At 42.9% G+C, this 21,605-nt stretch overlaps 1 protein-coding gene across 4 annotated transcripts in view; it reads right to left on the bottom strand.

Annotated features, from left to right (window-relative positions):
* LOC145352393 (HHIP-like protein 1) overlaps positions 1 to 19,741 on the bottom strand; it is a 229,839-nt gene extending 210,098 nt beyond the window's left edge. For 2 of the 4 annotated variants that reach the window (XM_080202185.1, XM_080202184.1), the window contains exons 1-3: positions 12,579 to 13,108; positions 9,264 to 9,910; positions 4,127 to 4,270 (exon numbers count right to left, since the gene is read on the bottom strand). In XM_080202185.1, coding sequence (XP_080058311.1) covers positions 4,127 to 4,270; positions 9,264 to 9,910; positions 12,579 to 12,866 — 1,079 coding nt within the window. In that variant the 5' untranslated portion in view covers positions 12,867 to 13,108. Of the gene's footprint in view, positions 1 to 4,126; positions 4,271 to 9,263; positions 9,911 to 12,578; positions 13,109 to 19,665 lie in introns of those variants that run through there. The other 2 variants (XM_080202182.1, XM_080202183.1) reach the window with 2 other exon arrangements.
* Between the last annotated feature and the right edge of the window lie 1,864 nt (positions 19,742 to 21,605).

Here is a 21,605-nt window from a genome sequence, read left to right as displayed (position 1 = left end):
TGTCACAACATTCCATGTTCAAGACCCATTCCAAAATGAGTGATCCCTTATTTTTAAAAAGTGACACCTCGTTCTAGATTCTCTGACATGGGGAATATCCTCTCTACATTTGCTCTCAGGATCTTAAAGGTTTTGATCCAGTCATCTCTTTCTCTTCTAAACCCTCGTGGGTACAAACCTAACCTCTTCAACCTTCTTCGTAAATCAACCGAGTCATTCCTAGTATTAGTCTGGTAAACCTTCTCTGAACTGTTTCTCACACGTTTACACATAATTTAAATAAGGAGATTAATACTGCACACAACACCCCTGATGTGGTCTCATCCATGCCCTGTACAACTGAAGCATAAGCTCCTGACTGAATTTCCATTGGTCTATCCCTTAAGCACGTTTGCCTGTTCACTTTCATGCCCTCATAGTTGCTCTTTTTAAAGTTTAAAATACTATTCTTGGATGCACACTTCTTCTTCCTCGCTGCACTTGTGCAAGGATATTTTGGCCTTGGAGGGAGTGCAGAGGAGGTTCACTAGGCTGATACCGGAGATGAGGGGGTTGGACTATGAAGTGAGACTAAATAGACTGGGTCTGTACTTGTTGGAGTTTAGAAGGATAAGGGGGGATCTTATAGAGACGTATAAGATAATGAAAGGGATGGATAGGGTAGAGGTAGAGAGATTCTTCCCGCTCAGAAAGGACAGCAGGACGAGAGGGCACAGCCTCAAGATAAGGGGGGGGGACAGTTTAGAATGGACTTGAGGAGGCACTTCTTCACTCAAAGGGTGGTGAATCTCTGGAATTCTCTGCCCGTTGAAGTGGTGGAGGCTACCCCGCTAAATGTATTTAAGACACGGGTAGATAGGTTTTTGGTAGACAAGGGAATTAAGGGTTATGGGGAGAAAGCAGGAAAGTGGAACTGATCCACTTCAGATCAGCCATGATCTTATTGAATGGCGGGGCAGGCTCGAAGGGCCAGATGGCCTACTCCTGCTCCTATTTCTTATGTTCTTATGAATGTAAAGTTCAACCATAGATAATTACTGCTGCCTAGGGGTGTATTCACCATGAGATTATCAATTAATCCTATCTCATTGCACAATACCAGGCTGAGTATAGCTTGCCCTCTGGTTAAGTCCAGAACATGCTGTTCTAAGAAATTATCCTAAAACATTCTATGAACTCCTCATCTTTGCTATCTGATTTTATCAATTTTCTGTAGATAAAAATCCCCCATGCCTTTCTGACTAGCTCCCATTATCTCTTTTATACCCTGTTCCACTGTTTAGTCTTGAGAAATGCCATATAAAACACAAGGCTTGCTTATTTATAATTTCAAGTGCCTAATTCTCTTTCACTGGCTGCACTAACTGTATTTGCAAAGTCACTCTACCAGTTAAAATGCTGAAGCCACAAAGTATGCACACCAGAACAGAACCAGTCATTCCTCTTTTTCTGATCCTGGCAGCACTGCCGTATATATCTAGCATTTTCCACTCCTTATTTCAGATTTCAAATTATTTACTGTTTTTTAAGGTTTTGATCTTCGCCTTCTACATTGTGCGGCAACTTTCATCTTTTGTGAAAATCAAATCAAATCAAGAAACTTGAGGAAAAAAAGGAACTACTGGTTTCAATGACATACAAAAATAATGCTACATAAGGAAAGGTGATTAGATAACTTATCTAAATTCTTTTTACAAACGAACAAACACCCAAAGCATTGCAATCTAGGAGATATGTCATACAAATCATCAGGAGCCGTAAATTAAGTTATTATATATTACTATAAATCATTTTTTTTGTAAATAAAACTTGTTTAAATTGTTAAGTGTGGATCTCTATTATTCTTCATGACAATCCTCAAATTAAACCATGCCCAATGTAAGGGAATGAATCTATGTTTCAATTCAGAAAATGTGAGCTGCTTTTAACATTTTTTTGACAGAATTTTTTTGCCAATGGTTAAGCTTATAATCTCATGCCAAACACTGAAATAAATGTCACCATTACTCGTCACAAATGGTTTGTATGGGAATTCCAAGCCACTCTTGGTGGTGCACATTGAAGTCCCCACCCAGAGTACATTCTGTGCCCTTGACACCCTCAGGTCTTCTTCCAAGTGGTGTTCAAAATGGAGGAATATTGATTTATCAGCTGAGGGGGGATGGTATGTGGGGATCAGCAGAGGTTTCCTTCCCATGTTTGACCTAGTGCCATAAGACTTTATGGGCCCCAGAGTCAATGTTCAGGATTCCCAGAGCAACTCCCTCCAGACTGTATACCACTGTGCTGCCACCTCTGTTGGCTCCGTTCTGCCGGTGAGACAGAACATACCTAGTAATAGTGATGGTGGTGTCTGGGACATTATCCGTAAAATATGATTCTGAGTATGATTAGTCAGGCTGTTGCTTGACTAGTCTGTGAGACAATTACTAAGAAGGGTCAACAGGCTGAGTTTGCCATGATATTTCTAACACCTAGATTGATGTTGGATGGTCCAACCAGTTTCATTCTTTTGTGTTTTCTTTGTAGATGTTGGATACAACTGAGTGGCTTGCTAGGCCATTTCAGAGGGCATTTAATAGTCAATTGCACTGTTGTGTGTCTAAAGTCACATGTAGGCTAGAAAAGTAAGGATGGCGGGTTCTCTTCCCTAAAGGACATTAGTGAACCAGATGTTTTTTTGCAACAATTGACAATGAAATTTATTTATTAGACACAAGTAAGGCTTACATTAACACTGCAATGAAGTTATTGTGAAAATCCCCTAGTCGCCACAGTCCACGGCCTGTTCGGGTCAATGCACCTAACCAGCACGTCTTTCAGAATGTGGGAAGAAGCCAGACACCCGGAGGGAGAACGTGCAAACTCCATACAGACAGTGACATAAGCCGGAAATCGAACCCAGGTCCCTGATGCTGTGAAGCAGCAGTGTTAACCGCTGTACTACTGTGCCACCGTAGTATCTAATGATGACTTTTAAAGCTAGTTGCTTTATTGAATTTTTTTTCATTTTTAAAAAAATTCCACATTACAATGCCATGCACATAATATCGCACTTGTGGGGAGTACAGAATTAGATTCATATATTTAACATAGTCATTAATAAAGCCAATATGAACATAAGAACATAAGAAATAGGAGCAGGAGTAGGCCATCTGGCCCTTCGAGCCTGCCCCGCCATTCAATAAGATCATGGCTAATTTGTCGTGGCTCAGTTCCACATTCCCGCCCTCTCCCGATAACCCTTAATCCTCTCTCTTATCAAAAACCCATCAACCCGCGTCTTAAAAATATTTAGCAAGGTAGCCTCCACCACTTCAACGGGCAGAGAATTCCAGAGATTCACCACCCTTTGAGTAAAGAACTTCTTCCTCAACTCCGTTCTAAACCGCCCCCCCTTTATCTTGAGGCTGTGCCCCCTAGTCCTACTGTCCTTTCTGAGCGGGAAGAGTCTCTCCACCTCTATCCTATCCATCCCATTCATCATCTTATACGTCTCAATGAGATCTCCCCTCATTCTTCTAAACTCTAACGAGTACAAGCCTAGTTTATTCAGCCTCTCCTCATAGCTCAACCCCCTCAACTCCGGCATCAGCCTAGTAAACCTCCTCTGCACTCCCTCCAAGGCCAAAATATTCTTGCGTAAGTACGGCACCCAAAACTGCACACAGTACTCCAGCTGCGGCCTCACCAATGCCCTATACAGCCGCAGCAAGACCTCCCTACTTTTATATTCCATTATATGGAATTAAGGAGAAAATTCTTTATCAGAATTATCCATTACATGGAACATTTGAGGCAATGCCTTTAAGGGGAAGCTAGATAAACATATGATGGAGAAAGGAATAACAGGATATCTTTTTGGGTGAGATGAAAGTAGGGTTGAAAGAGGCGGTTGTGGAACATAAACAAAAGCACAGAACAGTTGGATTGAAGGCCTGATTCCATACAGTAACTTGTATGTATGTAAGAAAATCATATGGGGGTCTATAACAAATGGCTGGCCTGCTACAGCTTGCTCCATGTTTCTGTCATATTCAATTAAATGTTTGAGAAAATAATCCTTTCCCATGGTTCCTTTTAGAGAAATATTGCTGATATTATAATGAATACAAGAATTAATTACTTATTTTGTGCATTTCCATATTTCCCAAATGGATCACCAGCCATTCCACCATCTCCAGTGAAAATGTAGAGATAGCCATCATTTCCAAAAAGTAGCTGACCTCCATTGTGGTTTGATGCTGGTTCGTCTACTTCCAGAATGATCCTGCAAAATTAGAATGTTTGGTGAAAGTTGGGAATAACATAAAAACATAGAAAATAGGAGCAGGAATAGTCCATTTGGCCCTTCAAGCCTGTTCCACCACTCATTATGATCACAGCTGATCATCCAATTCAGTGATCTGCCCGTGCTATTCCCCCCCCCCAACTCCTCCGATATCCTCTGATTCGTGTAAACCCAAGAGCTATATCAACTCCTCCTTTAAAACATGCAGTGTTTTTGGCTTCAACTGCTTTCTGTGGGACAGAATTCCACAGGCTCACTCAGCATTCTCTGGGCGAAGAAATTTCTCCTTATTTCAGTCCTAAATGGTTTAACTGTATCCTTAGACTGTTTCCCCTGGTGCTACACTCCCCACCATTGGTGACATCCTCCCTGCATCAAACTTGTCTAGTTCTGTTAGATTTTATAGGTTTCTATGAGATCCACCTCATTCTTCTGAATTCCAGTGAATATAATCCTAACTGACTCAAACTCTCCTGATACATCAATCCCGCCATCCCAAGAATCAATCTGGTAAACTCTTGTTACACTCCCTTTACATCAAGAACATCCTTCCAGAAATAAGGAGACAAAAATTGCACACAATATTCCAGATGTGGTCTCACCATGGCCCTATATAACTGCAGCAAGTCATACCTGCTCCCATACTCGAGACTTCTATGAAGATCAGCATACCATTCACTTTCTTCATCACCTACATGCTTACCTTCAATGACTGGTATACGAGGATGCTCAGGTCTCTTTGCACATGCCCCTCTGTCAATCTATTACCTTTCTGATAATAATGTGCCCTCCTGTTTTTGCTACCAAAGTGGATGACCTCACATTGATCGACATTATACTGCACCTGCCATGCATTTGCCTACTCATTCAACTTGTCCAAATCACATGAAGGATCTCTGCATCTCGATCACAGCTCACCGTCCCACCCAGCGATGTGTCATCTGCAAATCTGGAGATATTACCTCCCACCCAGCTTTGTATCATCTGCAAATTTGGAGATATTACACTTAGTTCCCTCATCTAAATTATTTACTTAGTGAATAGCCAGGGTCCCAACACTGATCCCTGTGGTACCCCACTAGTAACCGCCTGCTATTTGGAAAAAAGCCCTTTTATTCCTAGTCCTTGTTTCATAGAAAACATAGAAACATAGAATATAGGAGCAGGAGGAGACATTTTGGCCTTCAAGCCTGCTCCACCATTCATTACGATCATGGCTGATCATCCAACTCAACTGCCAAATCCTGCATCTTCTTCATAGCCTTTGATCTCATTCGCTCCAAGTGCTATATCCAGCCACGTCTTGAATACATTCAATGTTTTGGCATCAATTACTTCCTGTGGTAATGAATTCCACAGGCTCATCACTTTTTGGGTGAAGAAATGTCTCCTTACCTCTGTCCTAAATGGCCTACCCTGAATCCTCAGACCGTGACCCCTGATTCTGGACTCCCCAATTTCTATCTGCCAACAGTTTTCTGTCCATCTCAAAACATTACTCCTAATCCCATGCACTTTAATTTCACACACTCATCTCTTATGTGGGATATTGTCGAAAGCCTTCTGAAAGTCCAAAACAACCACATCCACTGGCTCCCCCTCATCAACTCTACTAGTTAATCCTCAAAGAATTCAAATAGATTTGTCAACCATGATTTCCCTTTCATAAAACCAAGTTGCTCTGTCTGATCCTGCCACTGTTTTCCAAGTGAGAACTATTAAATCTTTTATAATGGATTCTAAATTTTCACCACTACTGACTACAGTCAGGCTGACTGGCCTATAATTCCCTGTTTTCTACTTCTCTTTTTAAATAGTGGGGTTACATTTGCGACCCACCAATCTGTAGGAACTTTTCCAGAATCTATAGAATCTTGGAAAATGACCACCAATGCATTCATTATTTCTGGGGCCACTTCCTTAAGTACGCTGGGATACAGAATAACATATCCTGGAGATTTATCAGCTTTCAATCCATCAACCTCCCCAACACTATTTCTCGAATACTGATTTCTTTTTAGTTCCTCCCTCTCAGTCAATCTTGTGTTCTCCAATATTTCTGGTACATTATTTGTGTCCTCCTTTGTGAAGACAGAACCAAAGTATGTGTTTAGTTAGTAGCTATTTCTTTGTTCCCCATTATAAATTCCCTGTTTCTGACTGTAAGGCACCTACAATTGTCTTCATCAATCTTTTTCCCCTCGCCTATAGAGCCAGTTTTTATGTTCCCCACAAACTTGCTCTTGTATCTATTTTTCCCTTCTTAATCAATCCTCTTTGACCTCCTTTGCTGAATTCTAAACTGCTCCCAATCCCAATGTTTTTTCTGGCAATTTGTGAGCTTCTTCCTTGAATTTAATACAAAGGGGTAATCTTACCTTTTCATCCCGTTGGTTGATGGGCAGAGTGAGGTGGTAAGATCACAAGAAAACCAAAAATCACTACACCCCAGCTGATATTTTACTATGAGATTATAAATTAATCCTGCCTCTTTACACAATAGTAGATCTAAAACACTGTTGATTTCACACATCAAGTGCACAGTAATGGAAGGCAGCATCATCAAATAGATGTGACAGAATGGAAAAACATGGATGGAAAAACATGGAGGGAGGAGCTGTCACAGGAAACAAATAGGGTGTGTGGAAGTATAGTCCAAGTAGTTGTGGAAGTTAGTGGCTTAGAATAAATATTTGAGGACATGTCAAGAAAGGGAAGGGAAGAGTTGGAGATGGACTGTGTGAAGATGAGAATAAGGTAGAAATTAGGAGCAGAATTGATTACATTTTCCAGGTCAGGGCAAGAGCGGAAGCATTTTTTCTTTTCCTCACCAGACCTCAGTGTAACATCTAAAAGAGATTATCAAATTAATGCTAATTTGTACAATAGACTCAAACCAATATAATCCACTGATTGAGAAATAGGACAGTCTGAATTCAACCCAGATTGTGGGCCTGATTTTATCATTGCGTCATGCCCGTTTTCAGGCGTGGAAATGTGGTAAAGTTGGGTGTGAGGCCATTAACGCGATCCACACCTGCGTTCGTGTAGATGGCCACTTTACCGAGGCCTGGGATTGGCCATGATCTGATTTGCAGCCGAAATGGGCACAACGCAATTTAAATGTATTTGCATGCATTTAAATTGAATTAACGAACTGCCTGCCCAACTTTATTAGCATTTCCCTCTTTACCACCACGTTCGTCAATCTGGAATTGTGCCGAAATGGACATGCTGAATAAAAGTCTGTTTCGGAATGCTCCAGCTGCTGCAGAGGCGAGTTCAGAGCGTCCAACAGCTCTCTGATTCAAATCGGTGATGGGGGGGAGGGGGGAGGAGGGAGACAGGTCGGATCATTCTCTGGTGGGGGGTGGGAGGGGAGGAGGGAGGCCTGAAAATTGTCTGTTGGGGGGAGGGAGGCGGGCTAGATATACCTCTGAGGGATGTGGGGGGGAGGGGGAATGGGGGTTGAGGGAGTGAGACTAGATCATTCTCTGGGCGGGGAAGAGTGAGGCTAGATCATTCGCTGGGGGGAGAGGGCAGGGGGGTAGTGAGGCTAGATCATTCACTGGGGGAGGGGAGGGGAGGAGTGAGGCCAGATCATTCTCTTGGTGGGGGAGGGGTGGAAAGTGAAGCCAGATCATTCTCTGGGAGATGGAGGGGAGGGGGGGAATGAAGCCAGATCATTCTTTCTGGTGGAGGGGTGGTGAGGCCCAATCGCTCACTTGTGGGGGGGCAGGAAGTTCCACTGCCACTCAGTGGGTGATTGATGGGGGGAAAGGGGCAGGGGGTTGTGATTGGTCTAGGTAGTGGGTTGGGGGGGTGGTGGTGGTGGTGAATAAGGGGTGTCTGTGTGGGCCATCGCTCCCGCTTTTCACTCCCGAGCTGCTTTATCCGCTTTCTGCGACCCGGGAGTGATCTGACATGGGCACACTTTTTCAAATTTTTTTCTAATTGCACATGCGCAGTTCAGAGCTCCGATCATTTTGGGCATGATAAGCCCCGCACACAGCACAATTCAGACTCGCAATTTTTCCTTTCAAGCTAAGGGCGCCTGAAAGCAGATTTCCAAGTCGGATCTGAATTGTACCCAGATTCAGCACTTAGACTGAAAATGGTAAAAACAGACCCTATGAAATGAAAATACAGAGCTAGAACACAAAATTCCATCCATGTCAAACAAAAAGGAAATTATCGACAATATTAACTCTTGTGTACTCTTGACACAAAACATTGTGAACAGATCAGTGTCACTCACTGCAAAGAAACATGTGACCATTAGACAATCAAGATTTTCTGTCCATTAATTTAAAACTGGGAAGTGGGCCATGCCCTGCCCAATGTTCTGACAAGTGTCCTCGATTGTAATGTTGTGCGCTTAGAACATAGAAATTGACTCTATTATCATTCCATATGGTGAGCAGATGGTGAGTTTGGGGCAGAGAAGTGAAGTCAACAGAAATCACATAAATCAGAGCAATCCATCATCATTCCAAGGCTTTCAGCCAGATTATTAGAATCATAGAATCCTACAGTGCAGAAGGAAGCCATTTGGCCCATCCAGTATGCACCAACTATAATCTCACCTGGGCCTAGCCAAATAACCCTATGCTGGACAGAAAAGAGGGGAAACAATTTTCTAAGCTTTGCAGATATATATGGACTATAGGTAGGATTCTTTGGATTGGTTGAATTTTCCCAACCACCGACACTGGCTCCTGTCTCCTGCTGTAGTCCAAAGGATTGTACACAATTACAGTGTGGAAAGGATTTTTTAAAATATGGGCATCTCTGTCAAGGCCTACATTTGTTGTCCATCCATATTTCCCCTTGAACTGAAAATTTCAGAGGACAGTTAAGAGTCAACCACACTGATGTGGATCTGCAGTCACATATAGGGCAGTGTGGACCCTTTTCTTGTTTTGGATTTTATGTTTGTATGTAGAGTTTAGCTGTAATTATTTGCACTTACCTCTCAGAACCATGGTCTAACATATTCATGTCATTTGAAGAAATTCTAAACTCGCTGATTCTGATCTTCTCTTCAAAATTCACCTCAACAGAGTAATATACATAGACCTTTCCTGTGTATTTGAATTTAGGGTGAAATACTAGACCCAGAAATCCTCGCTCATCCCCTTCCCAAGGAGAGGTTAAGACTGCCTGAGTAATGTTCAAAAATGGCTTCTCAAGTCTGGCCTTGTTGTGCAGATATGCCCATACAATGCCGATTTGTTCTGCAATAAAAAAACGATGAGTTCCATCATTTGCATGCACCATAGCTACAGGGTTGCGTAGGCCGTTTGCAATTTCCTCCAGGCACAATTGGAGACAGCCATCAGAGCCAGCCACCACCGACCCAAGGTTTTTAGTCAGATTGCTGTTGGAAAGCACATGGGGAAAGCAATAATCTGGGTCTTGTAGTTGTAAGACTTCACAGAATTTATTTCTGTCAGATACAAGGCCCAGGAGCTTTCTGTCTTCCACCAAGGAATGGACAGTTGTCTTGCATTTATTCCAGAAATCAATGCAGTATTCGCCACAAAGACCAAGCAACTGCCTCACTGGGGTTGTTGGGTCTTCTGCATCGTATAAATGAGCAGCATATGGAGAACATTCCTACAATGGAAATAAATCATGGTCAAGTAAATACCATGTCAACAAGAGTAAATTGCATTCATAAATATGTCTTATGTGAGCAGTTTCCCAAAGTACTTTGCAAGAGTCAAAAAGACACTGAGCAAGTTGGAGAAATGTTAGAAAATGAGACAGAAGCCACGGTTAAAGACATATATTATGAGGAGGCTTTTTTGAATTAGGTGAAGTACAGGAAAAATATGGCTGAAGGGCTTACTACTAATCCTAGAATGAAGGGAATGGAGCACACTGGAAAGTCAGAGGATGGTTGGGTCAGGCAATAGGTGCATGAAGCATTGTGCAGAATATAGTATCAGTGGCAGAGACCTGAATGAGTTGGGAATTAGGAAGGTGAAGCTATGCACTTGTTTGCCCCTCCTTCTAGGTAGATACTGGCACTGTCATGTCCTCCCGCTGAGTCTCAGTTCATGCCTTCTTCTCCCTTTTCATCCCAAATTCATGTTGGTATCCATTTCTCCCTTATCCCAGAATTCAGAAAGCCATACTTTTCCCAGGTACCACTGCAGACTCCTGCCTCCTGCTGCTGGACCAAAGGATTGAACACAATTACAGTATGGGAAGGAATTCCTAACCCTGCGAAGTATTCCAGACACAGTATGGAGCAATTTTCATTCACAACATTAGAAGATGCCCTGAGCAATGGTGAGAAGGGGTTTTCTGAGTCGTGTTCATAGAATCATTGAATCGTACAGGGCAGAAGGAGGCCATTCAGCCCATCATGAGTTCTGCTTGCATGAAGACAGCCTCAACCAGGTTCTTGGGTTCATGTCACACTACATGTAACTCCCACCATTTGGCCTGAACTTGCAAAATCTTACTAACTGTCCTGGCTTGAGACAATTCACATCTATTTAACCCGTGATTATCCCTTTCTCCGCTTGCACTGTCTGTAACTGGAAAGACTTGATTACCTGTAAACACTCATACTCCAACCATCATCTTGCAATTGTGTTTGCCCCTGATGGGCACTTGGCCCCCTTAAGAGAGGTATGCCTCCTTCCTTCTCACCTTAGCCTGAACTGTAAAAGTAGTTGACCGGCTCCTACTTTCTTCCTTTCCCCAGCCCCACGTTACTGTGGTGGAGGCAGAATGAGGCCCTTTGTTGGTCATTAATTGGCCAGTGGCTTCAGTAGGTTTAAGGATGGGTGGACCAACTGATACCTTACTCATCCACTGTAATATAGTGGACAATTTATGAATGGGTGGGAAGGCAGGAGGCTGGGCATCCTTCTTATTTCTTCAAATACGCGGGGTGGGGTGGGGTGTGAAAGTGTTGGGGAAGGGGCGGGGGAGGCATAAAACATTCCTCCTTCTTCCAATACTTTTATCTACTGTAGGATCAATTTTATTATTCCTCACTCCCAAAGACTGTAGTGAATCATGAACTACATTCCCATATCGCATCAAAATTGTGGATTTTGCCCCCTAGATGTACCATCTGTAAAGAGAAACTGTGCGCAGCCTCCATACACAGAAATGATCAAAACTACACGTGCTGTTTAATATTTAATTACTCTATCAACAAACCACATTCCATCTCTATGTGGACGTGCCTTTAGTGAGCCTGTTGGAGTTTGCCAATCAGGATTAGCTTGTCTCACATAGTTGAGATTTGCTGGGACTTGCTCTACAGCAAAATCCTCTGCAATTTTGATTCACAAGCTTTTACTTTAACCTCTAAATTTAAAATTGTAAAGGATATTTGTTCAAGATGCGGAAAAATAAGCAAAATTATTGAATTCATTTCCAAAAACATTTAAACTAGTTTCTTCTCCACTGTTTCAGAAAATATATTTTTATTTGATCTGCCGTGTATTTCCAGAATTTTCTGTTTCTATTTGAGCTGAAGTTCTATGTCTGCTGGGAATAGGCTAATTCATTGAACTATTAAGACTTTTTCTCTGGGAACTAGGTTAAAATCCAGTCCAGTCAAAGATAAATGAAGGCCTCATTCTTTGGTAGGAATAGGTGGTTCTGTCCCTCTAGCTCAAGCGCCTAGATTCATATTCAAGCCAAACTGGTTGGAGGCATAGCATAAGATGAGAAAAGGCTTTGGGAAGTAATAACTAATTAATATATAAATATGTACATAAAATGTGATACTTACACCATTTTTAGGGTTTAATATTGAATCTTATGTAACCACTTAGTGTCACTACCTTTTTCTGTTACATGAAGCATATGAGAAAATATGGGGCATTTTAATCTTCCTCAGTTAATCTATCTTGATCTCGAGGATGGAAATTTGATATCTGCATATTGCTGAATAGCTTGAGCCAATGAAAGCCAGTGAGGATGGAGGCAACAGGAAGGGGGTGAAAAGTTAATGAGGGTAGGTGGGATGTGAAGTTGAAGTTACAATCAGACCAACCATGATCTTTTTGAATGGAGGAGCAGGCTTGAGGGGTCAAGTAGCCTACTCCTAATTTGTATATTTGTATACATGTATACACATTTGTATTAGTAAAGTGGATCCTGTTACAAGTTAGGAGGTGGACAGTACAGTTTTGGAAAAGCTCAAGTTTAAGGAGGGTGGAGGATGGGAGACTGCTCATGAGAGCACTGGAGTAATTGAGACTGGAGGAAGCAAAATTATAGATTATAGTAACATCCAATTAAAGTCACTTACCCCGCACAGAATATCCTGGATGTACGCAGCACATGTGGCATACAGAGAGTAGTCAAAATTATCCACAATTCTGTAGAAACGATTCATGATTTCCCTATCTTTGGTGGAGTCACAACAACCAAATTGACTGTACATGGTACAGAATGACAGACCATTCACTGGCCGGAAAGGAGGCTTAAAATCCAAGCACTGGGGGTGACTTTTCACCAGCAGTGCAGGAAATATAATAGGAATAAGGAGGGCAAGAAATTGCCACCCCCAGTCATGCCTGTGATTACCACATACCATTTTTGTCTCCGATTCCAGTTTGAGTAAAAGGGGATGGCCAGTGACACACAGCCAGGTTCACAGCCTAAACACAGCAAACTGGATCTGCGAAAATAAAGGTTCTATAATGAAGATATGGACTATGTACTTTGTTCCACTCACTGGACAGCCTCAGTCTCTCAGAGCAGCACTCAATATTGTCAGGCCAGATAATCTTTAAACTTATTTTTATCTGCCAACATGTGCTATACAAAACAAATAGAACTCTGCATAAGCAAAAAAAGAGCTGAGTTTCCGACAGTTAAACTGTAACTACCCTTAATTGCAGATCTCCGATAAAACACTCAGCAATGTTTGACCCGCCTTAAAGTGATTCCTGTTTTGCCATTCCAGCAGGCAATCATGATCTTGTTTACTTGTAAGTCCTCCCTCTTGTTAAGACATAACAAAAAAATGAAAATTGCTATTTGTAGAAGTTTAGGAGTTGTTTGGACTACATTAGAAATGTGTTGGATTTCTATGCTCCCAGAGTGGGATGAGAAGAGGAATATTATATAGGAATATGCGACTGTATGGATAGCATCAAAGCACCTTTTTTTCATTAAAGCTTAAATACAGGCAAGAGAAAAATGGTAAAAAACAGAGAAGACAAGGAAAAGATAGATACTACAGCTAAAAGAGACAGAATAATGGGAGACAAAATCATAGAGAAAATAAAAAGAAATACAGCTAAAAAAAGAAAAATATAGTGAATAAAGAAATACAAGGAAGAAGTAAATATATAGAGGGTGCAGAGGAGATTCACCAGGGTGTTGCCTGGGCTGGAGTGTTTGAGTTATGAAGAGAAGTTGGTTAGGCTGGGGTTGTTTTCCTTAGGGCAGAGAAAGCTGAGGGGGAATCTCTTCAAAGCTATGCAGAATATAGATGGTGTAGATAGGAAGAAACATTTCCCCATTGTAGAGGGTTAAATAGCCAGGGAACATAGATTTAAGGTGAGAAACTGGAGACTCAGAGAGGCTTTGAGGAAATTTGTTTTCACCCAGAGGGTGGAGGGAAGCTGGAATTCACTGGCCTAAACAGTGATAGAGGCTGGAACCCACATAATATTTAAGAGGTATTTTAATGAGCATGTGAAATGCCATATCATACAAGGCTACGGGCCAAGTGCTGGAAACTGAGATTAGAATAAATAGGTTTGATGGCCAGCCAAGACACGATGAGCCAAAGGGCCTCTTTCTGGGCTGTAAAACTCGATGGATTTTCTCATCCCACTATGCTATTCAAACAGCAAGCAATGTCAGCCAGAGGCCAATGATGCGAATCGCAACCAGCATCTGGCATGTCGTGATCTTCCTAGGCCATTTTTTATAATGCAATTAGCCTCAAGCTGGGGAACAGCACGAGGCTGATTTAAATATTCATAACTTGATTTAAATCTATTTAGCAGGCCCGGGACACATTTGTCCGGGCTAACTTGGGTTTCTGACCTTGCCAGTGAAGGCTCCCACTAGCAGCGATCACAGATGGTCCCCAGTAATCAGGATCTGATGGCCTTGATTGCGGGCTAGAGGCCCCCCAGGAGGTCTGTGCCATGGGGGAGAGGCTTCACAGGGCAAGGACTCATGGGGATGGGACTAGCCAGGGTGGAGACAGACCAGGAGGAGGTAAACAAGGAGGGAAGGGTGAGCTCTGAATCGGACGATGGGAGCTGATGTGGGGCCAGCGATCGGAGGTCCGGGCCAGCCATCAGTGGTCAGGGCCAGCCATCAGAGGCCGGGACCAGCCATCAGAGGCCGGGACCAGCCATCAGAGGTCGGGACCAGCCATTAGAGATCAAGGTCGGCCATCCAGAGGCCAGGGCCAGCCATCAGATGTCAGGGCCGGAGACTGGGAGGCCTGGACTGGCCATTAGGAAGCTGGTGATCGGGGGGAGGGGCAGCATGCCATCCGATCTCCCAGAATATTGGGAGATTGGTGCAGGGCAATGGCTTCCTGAGCACCCTGCTGCTGGCCTTTCCAGTGGGACTTGGCCTCCTTCCTGGCTTGATTCTTCTGACGGCCTCTGTACTGCACAGTGCCGTAAATTATCAAAAGTCGGTTCACCTAAAAAACAGGCAGGAAAACCTCCCATTTTCTGGCCTGTTGGGCACTTAAATCACACCCTATGACTCCAAAAGAAACAATATTCAAAATGGAAATACAAAGCAAAAGAATTGTAGTGTTCTGGAGACTGCCGACCTAGTGATGTGACCAACTGAGAAGACATGTTGAGGGATAAAAGGCAGACTATACAGGAAAACTATGATAAACTTAAATCAGACATTTAAATCAAAATTTACCAAGCAATGCTTCTGCCCAAAACATTCCACAGAGTGGTAGTTTCAGGTACTAACACGCAGAACGTGAGTCTATTGTTCCTGGATTTAGAGTGCATTAATCAGTGGTTCTTAAAGGACTCCTGCAAGCTGCTATGAAAGTAAATCCATTGACTATTATGCAGGAAAAAAGCGTTCAACCCAGTGACAGTCTCTCCCTGCTCCTCCCACCTCTCCTCATCAAAATGCTACTTGTCAATGCTTGTTCAAGGCTGGCAGCTCACCAATCAAATTAAAACACAGCTTGAACACGAAAATAGTACATGTTACTCCTGGTTAATGCCCACCATGCATAAAAACTGACTCTGTGAAAAATGAAGAAATATAGGGTAGTGACAGGGTTACAGGGAAAGTCAGAAATGCTGGAAAATCAGATAAACAACAACTTGCAACATGATCACCATAATAAAATATCCCAATGTGTTTCACAGGAACAATATCCATCTAAATGTGATTCCAAATCGTATAAGAGGAGAATTAGTACAGATGACTAAACGCTTGGCCAAAGGACTAGACTTTAAGGAGAAAGTAAATGAAGAAAGAGGTAGAGAGGTGGAGAAGTTTGTGGAAGGAACCCTAGTTCCCAGGCGTCAGTTACCAATGATGGAGAAATTAAAATTGAGTAGGTGCAAGATCCAAAATTAGAGGATGCTAATATCCCAGAGCCATTCTTCAATCAATTTAATTCACTTTACCAAGAAACGACTGAAGGTTCAGATACTGCAAAAGCTACAGGTCCTGACAACGCTACAGAAATATTACTGAAGCCGTGTGCTCCAAAATTAGCTGAGCTATTAGCCAAACTGTTCCAATGCAGCTACAACATTGGCATCTACCTGGCAATGTGGAAAAGAACCCAGGTATGTCATGCCACAAAATGCAAGACAAATCCAACCTGACCAAGTATCCCTTCATCACTGCGCTTTACTATCAACAACGTGATGGAAGGTTGTCATCAATAGTGCTATTAAGCAGCACTTACCCAGCACTAAACTGCTAACTGATGCTCATTTGGGTTCCACCAGAGCCACTCAGCTCCTATTCTCATTACAGCCTGAGTCCTGACCTGGATGAAAGAGTTGAATTCAACAGACCACAGAGGTCTCAGTGGTTCACCTCTTCACCCCGACTGGAGTTGCTATTTCTCTCCCCCAACTTTCCCCCAATCATCAGCCCCTTTCCTCCAATCATTGGCCCCTTCTTCTCCCTCCCGATCACCGGCTCCTTCCTCCTGCAGCCCCAGTCGGAGATGGTACCCACCCATCCTCCCAAAAGACCATCACCAGCAGCTCCTGCTCCTGGTCCATCACCAAATCTGAATAACTCCCCACCCACTCCTACATGAGACTCCCACTTGGGTCTGTCCCAGGTGCAGGTTGGCATGGGCATGTTGCCAACCTCACATTGCCAACCAGTGCCAAGCGGCAGTGCCGGGGGCATTGCCAGGCCACTTCCTGGCCATATCTCTCTCCACCAGCTTACGGCCCAAGAGAAACCCCCACAGCAGGTTTCTGTCTAGTTAAGGGTGGAACTTCTGGGGAGAATGCTCATAAATGACAGGTAATGTATTAAAATGAACTTCCTGTGGTTTCGAGGTGTATTTCACGTTACTCCACCTGCTAGAAGGCCTGAAGATCGGAACTCAGAAACTCACCAGCGCAAATCGTGCTTTCCAAGTCTCTCCAGATTTTGAAAACCATTTCCGCAAACGGAGAGCATGGGCCTAAGTGATAGGTATAAATAGACTCCATCATACGGTTCATACTGAATTTTTTTTTAAAGCAGGTAAGCGTGGGAAATAGGACAACATGGATCATTCTGAGAGCTGTGCAGTAACAATGATGGGCCAACTAGCTATCTTCTGTGCTTGAAATTTCCATGGTTCCCACATGGAAATCAGTTATCAGCTCAGAAATACTGCTACTGATTAAATCCAGTACTTCCCAACATGTTGAGCAAGGGATAAATTTTTGCCTGCATCTTCAACTATATTTTTCTTGCCATATTATCTATTGAATGAAGTAACACACCATAATTTCTGACCAATTATTATTGTTTTACAATATACATAGCTAATCTTAGATTTTGTGATGTTATGGTTCAGGTTAGAAACTTCAAACTGTTTTATGAAGCTCGCCTGAACCATAAGTTTTTTACGCTGAATTTGGCTAGGATAAGCATGATATGTTACACTTCAGGTGTGATTCGAAAGACTGACTGGGGAGCTGTTGTCAAACAAAGTTTGTTTTAGAATATAGTTAACATGTATAGTAAAAAATAACAAGAACTTTAATCAGCTACAACCAAAAACAATGTATAACCCTTAATGAATATATCTAATAATGTTCCAATTAAAACCAAAATCCAATAAACAAAATCCTTCAAACAAATTTTATCACTGCACAGGTTAAAGCTCACGTGATACTGGAATCCTACTCCCCGGGTTGAAAGCTGATTTCAAATGATCTTAAAAACTCAGTGCAGGTTGTAGCCAGATCAACAACCCAGAACACCAAAACACTGCTGAATGGCAATCAAGATGTGCGTTCAACTAACTGGTAAAACTTTCAAAATAAAAACAGAGAGCGAGACAGACAGACAGACAGAAACTTCTTTCAGTTATGCTTCTAATGCAACATCCAAAATGAAACAGAAAGCTGGCCTGCCCAGTTTTTTTCCTTCTAGCAGTGACATCATCTAAGGCTGTGATCATGAGAAAACAAAAACCTCTTCAAGGTAAAGTAACATCACACTGGTTATGTTTCATAGGATAAATGAAGTGATTGTCTAAACTTCTGGGGTTTAACGAAACCTTAGAGAAGTTACATGATCAAAGTCATAAACTATTATAAACTATTGGGCTGGGAAGATTAAACAGGTTGTAGCTCTGGTGCTGAGGTTCTATAATCAATGCCACTGTCTTGATTTGCTCTTGCTTGTGATAAGGAAGAAAGGATATTAATTGAAGGGCAGAATGCATTGTTTGTTCTGAGGGACAGCAGGGTTAGCGTGGACTGACTTGGCCCTTTTTCAATTCTAGGGTAACAGATTTGTCTGCAGGCTTTTCTTGTTTCTCCTTGTGAGCTGGTGGTACTCCTGTACCCCATATCCTACTGCGTTGTAGCTACTCCTTGCAGACTTACAGTAGCCAAATGCTGTTACAGTTCCAGGAGGCACCTTCCTGGATGAAGGCTGCTGTCAGATTTGGCTCATTGTTTAAGGAGCCAGGAAAGAAATGGGTCTCCCTGAACACTCTCATGCTTCCACCATCAGAACTTTCCTACTGGGGGAAGGGGGCAAGAGAGGAGGGAAAGGGTATGAAGGAGAGGGAAAAGAGGTGAAGTAGGGGGAAAGGGAGTGAAGGAGGAGGGATTGAGTGTTGAAGGTGGGGGGGGGGGGATGGAGGTTTGAGAGATGGTGGGTTGAGGAAGGGAAGATTGAGGGTGATTAGGCTTTCAAAGATCAGGTTCAGGAAATGATGGGCAGAATGGCCTCTTTCAGTGCTGTAGGATTCTGTAACTATAAACTAAGCTTTGAAGTGACCTAAGGAAGCCACCGAGTTGTATTAAACCACAACAGCAATTTAAGAAAGTGGCCAAGTGAGATGGTCAGAGATGGGCAATTTTTCCCAAGTATGAAAAAACAAATAATTAAGCAACCATTATCATGAAATGTGATTTTTCAGTCTATGGTTACAGTTTAACCAGTATGTCTGCAGTAAAGTGTCAGCTGTCCTGTGAATTAGTAACAGGGAAATGTTTGCAAATGTAAAAAAAGTATTTTTGCAGAAAATAGGAAGCAACATGCCTATTATTGGGTCAAAGATGCAGGTGTCAACAGTGAGCCTGACTTGAACTGATCGAAAGGCTACCTCGCTAAATATTTTTAAGACGCGGGTTGATGGGTTTTTGATAGGAGAGGGGATTAAGGGTTATGGGGACAGGGCGGGAAAGTGGAACTGAGCAGCGACAGATCAGCCATGATCTTATTGAATGGCGGGGCAGGCTCGAAGGGCTGGATGGCCTACTCCTGCTCCTATTTCTTATGTTCTTATGTTCTTAAAGCTTCGTTTTTAAAGGGAGGAAATGTTCCAAACGACCGTTTGCCTCGAAACAGATTTTTAACAGGGAGTATTAAGATTGAAAGTGTTATGTGTGGAGTGAGATGAGCTGCAGGCTGCTGAAAGCTGTACAATCCGAGCTAATGGAGAACTCACCCACCTCAGGCACCACATTCAACCTACGCATGCGCCCGGATGCCCGCCAACGGCGTGCCGGCCGTCTGACAGCAGTGCGCATGCTCCCCGCTCCTGGTTTTGGCGGGAGGCGCGGTGCGGGAGCTTGGTTTGAATGTTAACGGCCGCGGCAGCGAAGAAGCCTGACCGGGAGGGCAGCCTGTGGCGGGAGGGGAAATCACTTTACACCTTCCGTGAGCAAGCACATTACCTCATGTTAGCCGGCATCAATCTCTCGTTTGACGCAGCCTGCACCAAAAGAGACCATGTTGGGTCGTACCAGTCAAAGGAATCTGAATCCCACTGGCCAAGCGCAAGAAGTTCCGAAGTGCGTCCTAGGAGGCATATTATACTTAAAAAACATGACCCTTGGACCAGTTTTTTTTTCAGTATGCTCTTTTCAAGATCACTGATTAAACCACTCAACATCCGTTCCAATGAGCGTAGTTGGTGGAATTTCTTGGCTGTGATCCCCAAATATGCTCTTTTCTAATAACATATTCCAAGAATGGGATGTTAAGCCGAGGCCCCATCTGTCCGCACAGGTGGACATTAAAAATCCCATGGTCACTATTTTGAAGTAGAGTAGGGGAGTTGCACCCAATATGCCAGCTAATATGTATCCCATAGCATTGCTGTTTGTGAGATCTTGATTTGCACAACTTGTTTACCAAATTTCCTCCATTGCAATAGTGACTACAATTCAAAAGTACTTAATTGGCTGTGAGGCACTTTGTGACACCTGACAGTTGTGAAAGGCTTGATAGAATGCATGTTTTTCTTTATCCGTTATTGCTGGATGCCTGTAATGCAGGTACAGTTAGGATATGGAATGCTACCTGTGAAATCGGTTCCTCTCTCACCCCCACTACCATTTTCCAACTGGAAAAGAAATGGACAGAGGACCAATTTGTAATACATTTTTACTCTGTAATATGTTAATGTGGAGATTCATTTTTCTTGAATAAAGAACAATACAGCACAGGAAGCAGGCCCTTTGGCCCTCCAAGCCTGCGCCGCTCATTGGTCCAACTAGACCACTCGTTTGTATCCCTCCATTCCCAGACTGTTCATGTGGCTATCCAGATAAGTCTTAAACAATCCCAGCGTGTCCACCTCCACCACCCTGCTTGGCAGTGCATTCCAGGCCCTCACCACCCTCTGTGTAATACTTCCCCCTGATATCTGAGGTAAATCTCGCCCCCTTCACCTTGAACCTGTGACCCCTTGTGATTGTCACCTCCGACTTGGGAAAGAGCTTCCCACTGTTCACTCTATCTATGCCCTTCATAATTTTATACATCTCTATTAGGTCGCCCCTCATTCTCTGTCTTTCCAGGGAGAACAATCTCAGTTTACCTAATCTCTCATAGCTAAACGTGTGAATCTTTTGTCAACAATAAAGAAGGGAAGATTCTGGTTGGTTAGTACATTATACAAAGGCTGGGGTGGAGGGTTGTTGAAGTGTAGTTTTTGTGTGAAAATGCAATGGTGAAGCAATAGTGAGGTCTGAACTATAGATGGCATTGTCAGCCTTTCTGTAAATGGATGCTGACATGCAGTTAACAAATTAAGGAGTCACCTGGAAACCTGAGAAACATTAAAACAGGATGACAGCTTACCAAATGCACTGTCCTTTCCTCCTGGACAATCAGACGTTTTATAAGAATCATATTACCATGGAAACTGCCTAACTTATCAATATGAAGCATTTCCTGGGATAGAAAATGGTATGAAAGATGCCACGAGTCTAGCATAGCCAGATTTGAGAGTCTTGAGGGTCAAGCTGCAATCTGACAGTGATTCTTTTCCCCAGAGCCAGGAAACATTATAAGAGATTCTCAGTAATCCTGCAACACAGATTCTGGAGTAGAATCTGCTATCACTGAGAGGGATTGTTGCATCTGAGAAAATTTGGGAGGGGAGTTTCATGATCTGGAAACACTGGGAGTTAATTTCTGCATTAGTGATGCTTGGGAACATGGCCTAATCAGTTGTGAAAAAGGAAAGATTTGGCAATGGGGAGTCTTGCAAGTGACAAGGAGTCCAATAGAAATGCGAAGGAATTTTGGAGCATTGAACAAATTACAGTCCAGTGGGCAGGAGAGGAGGTTGGGTTGGGGGTGGGGGGATGCAGTGAGTGGGTAGGGT

The sequence above is a fragment of the Carcharhinus amblyrhynchos genome, chromosome 14 (genome assembly GCF_965287045.1).
Source record: "Carcharhinus amblyrhynchos chromosome 14, sCarAmb.v2.hapA, whole genome shotgun sequence".
NCBI lineage: Eukaryota > Metazoa > Chordata > Chondrichthyes > Carcharhiniformes > Carcharhinidae > Carcharhinus > Carcharhinus amblyrhynchos.
The sequence above is the reverse complement of the archived record's forward strand: the minus strand, read 5'-3'. Positions and strand labels throughout refer to the sequence as shown.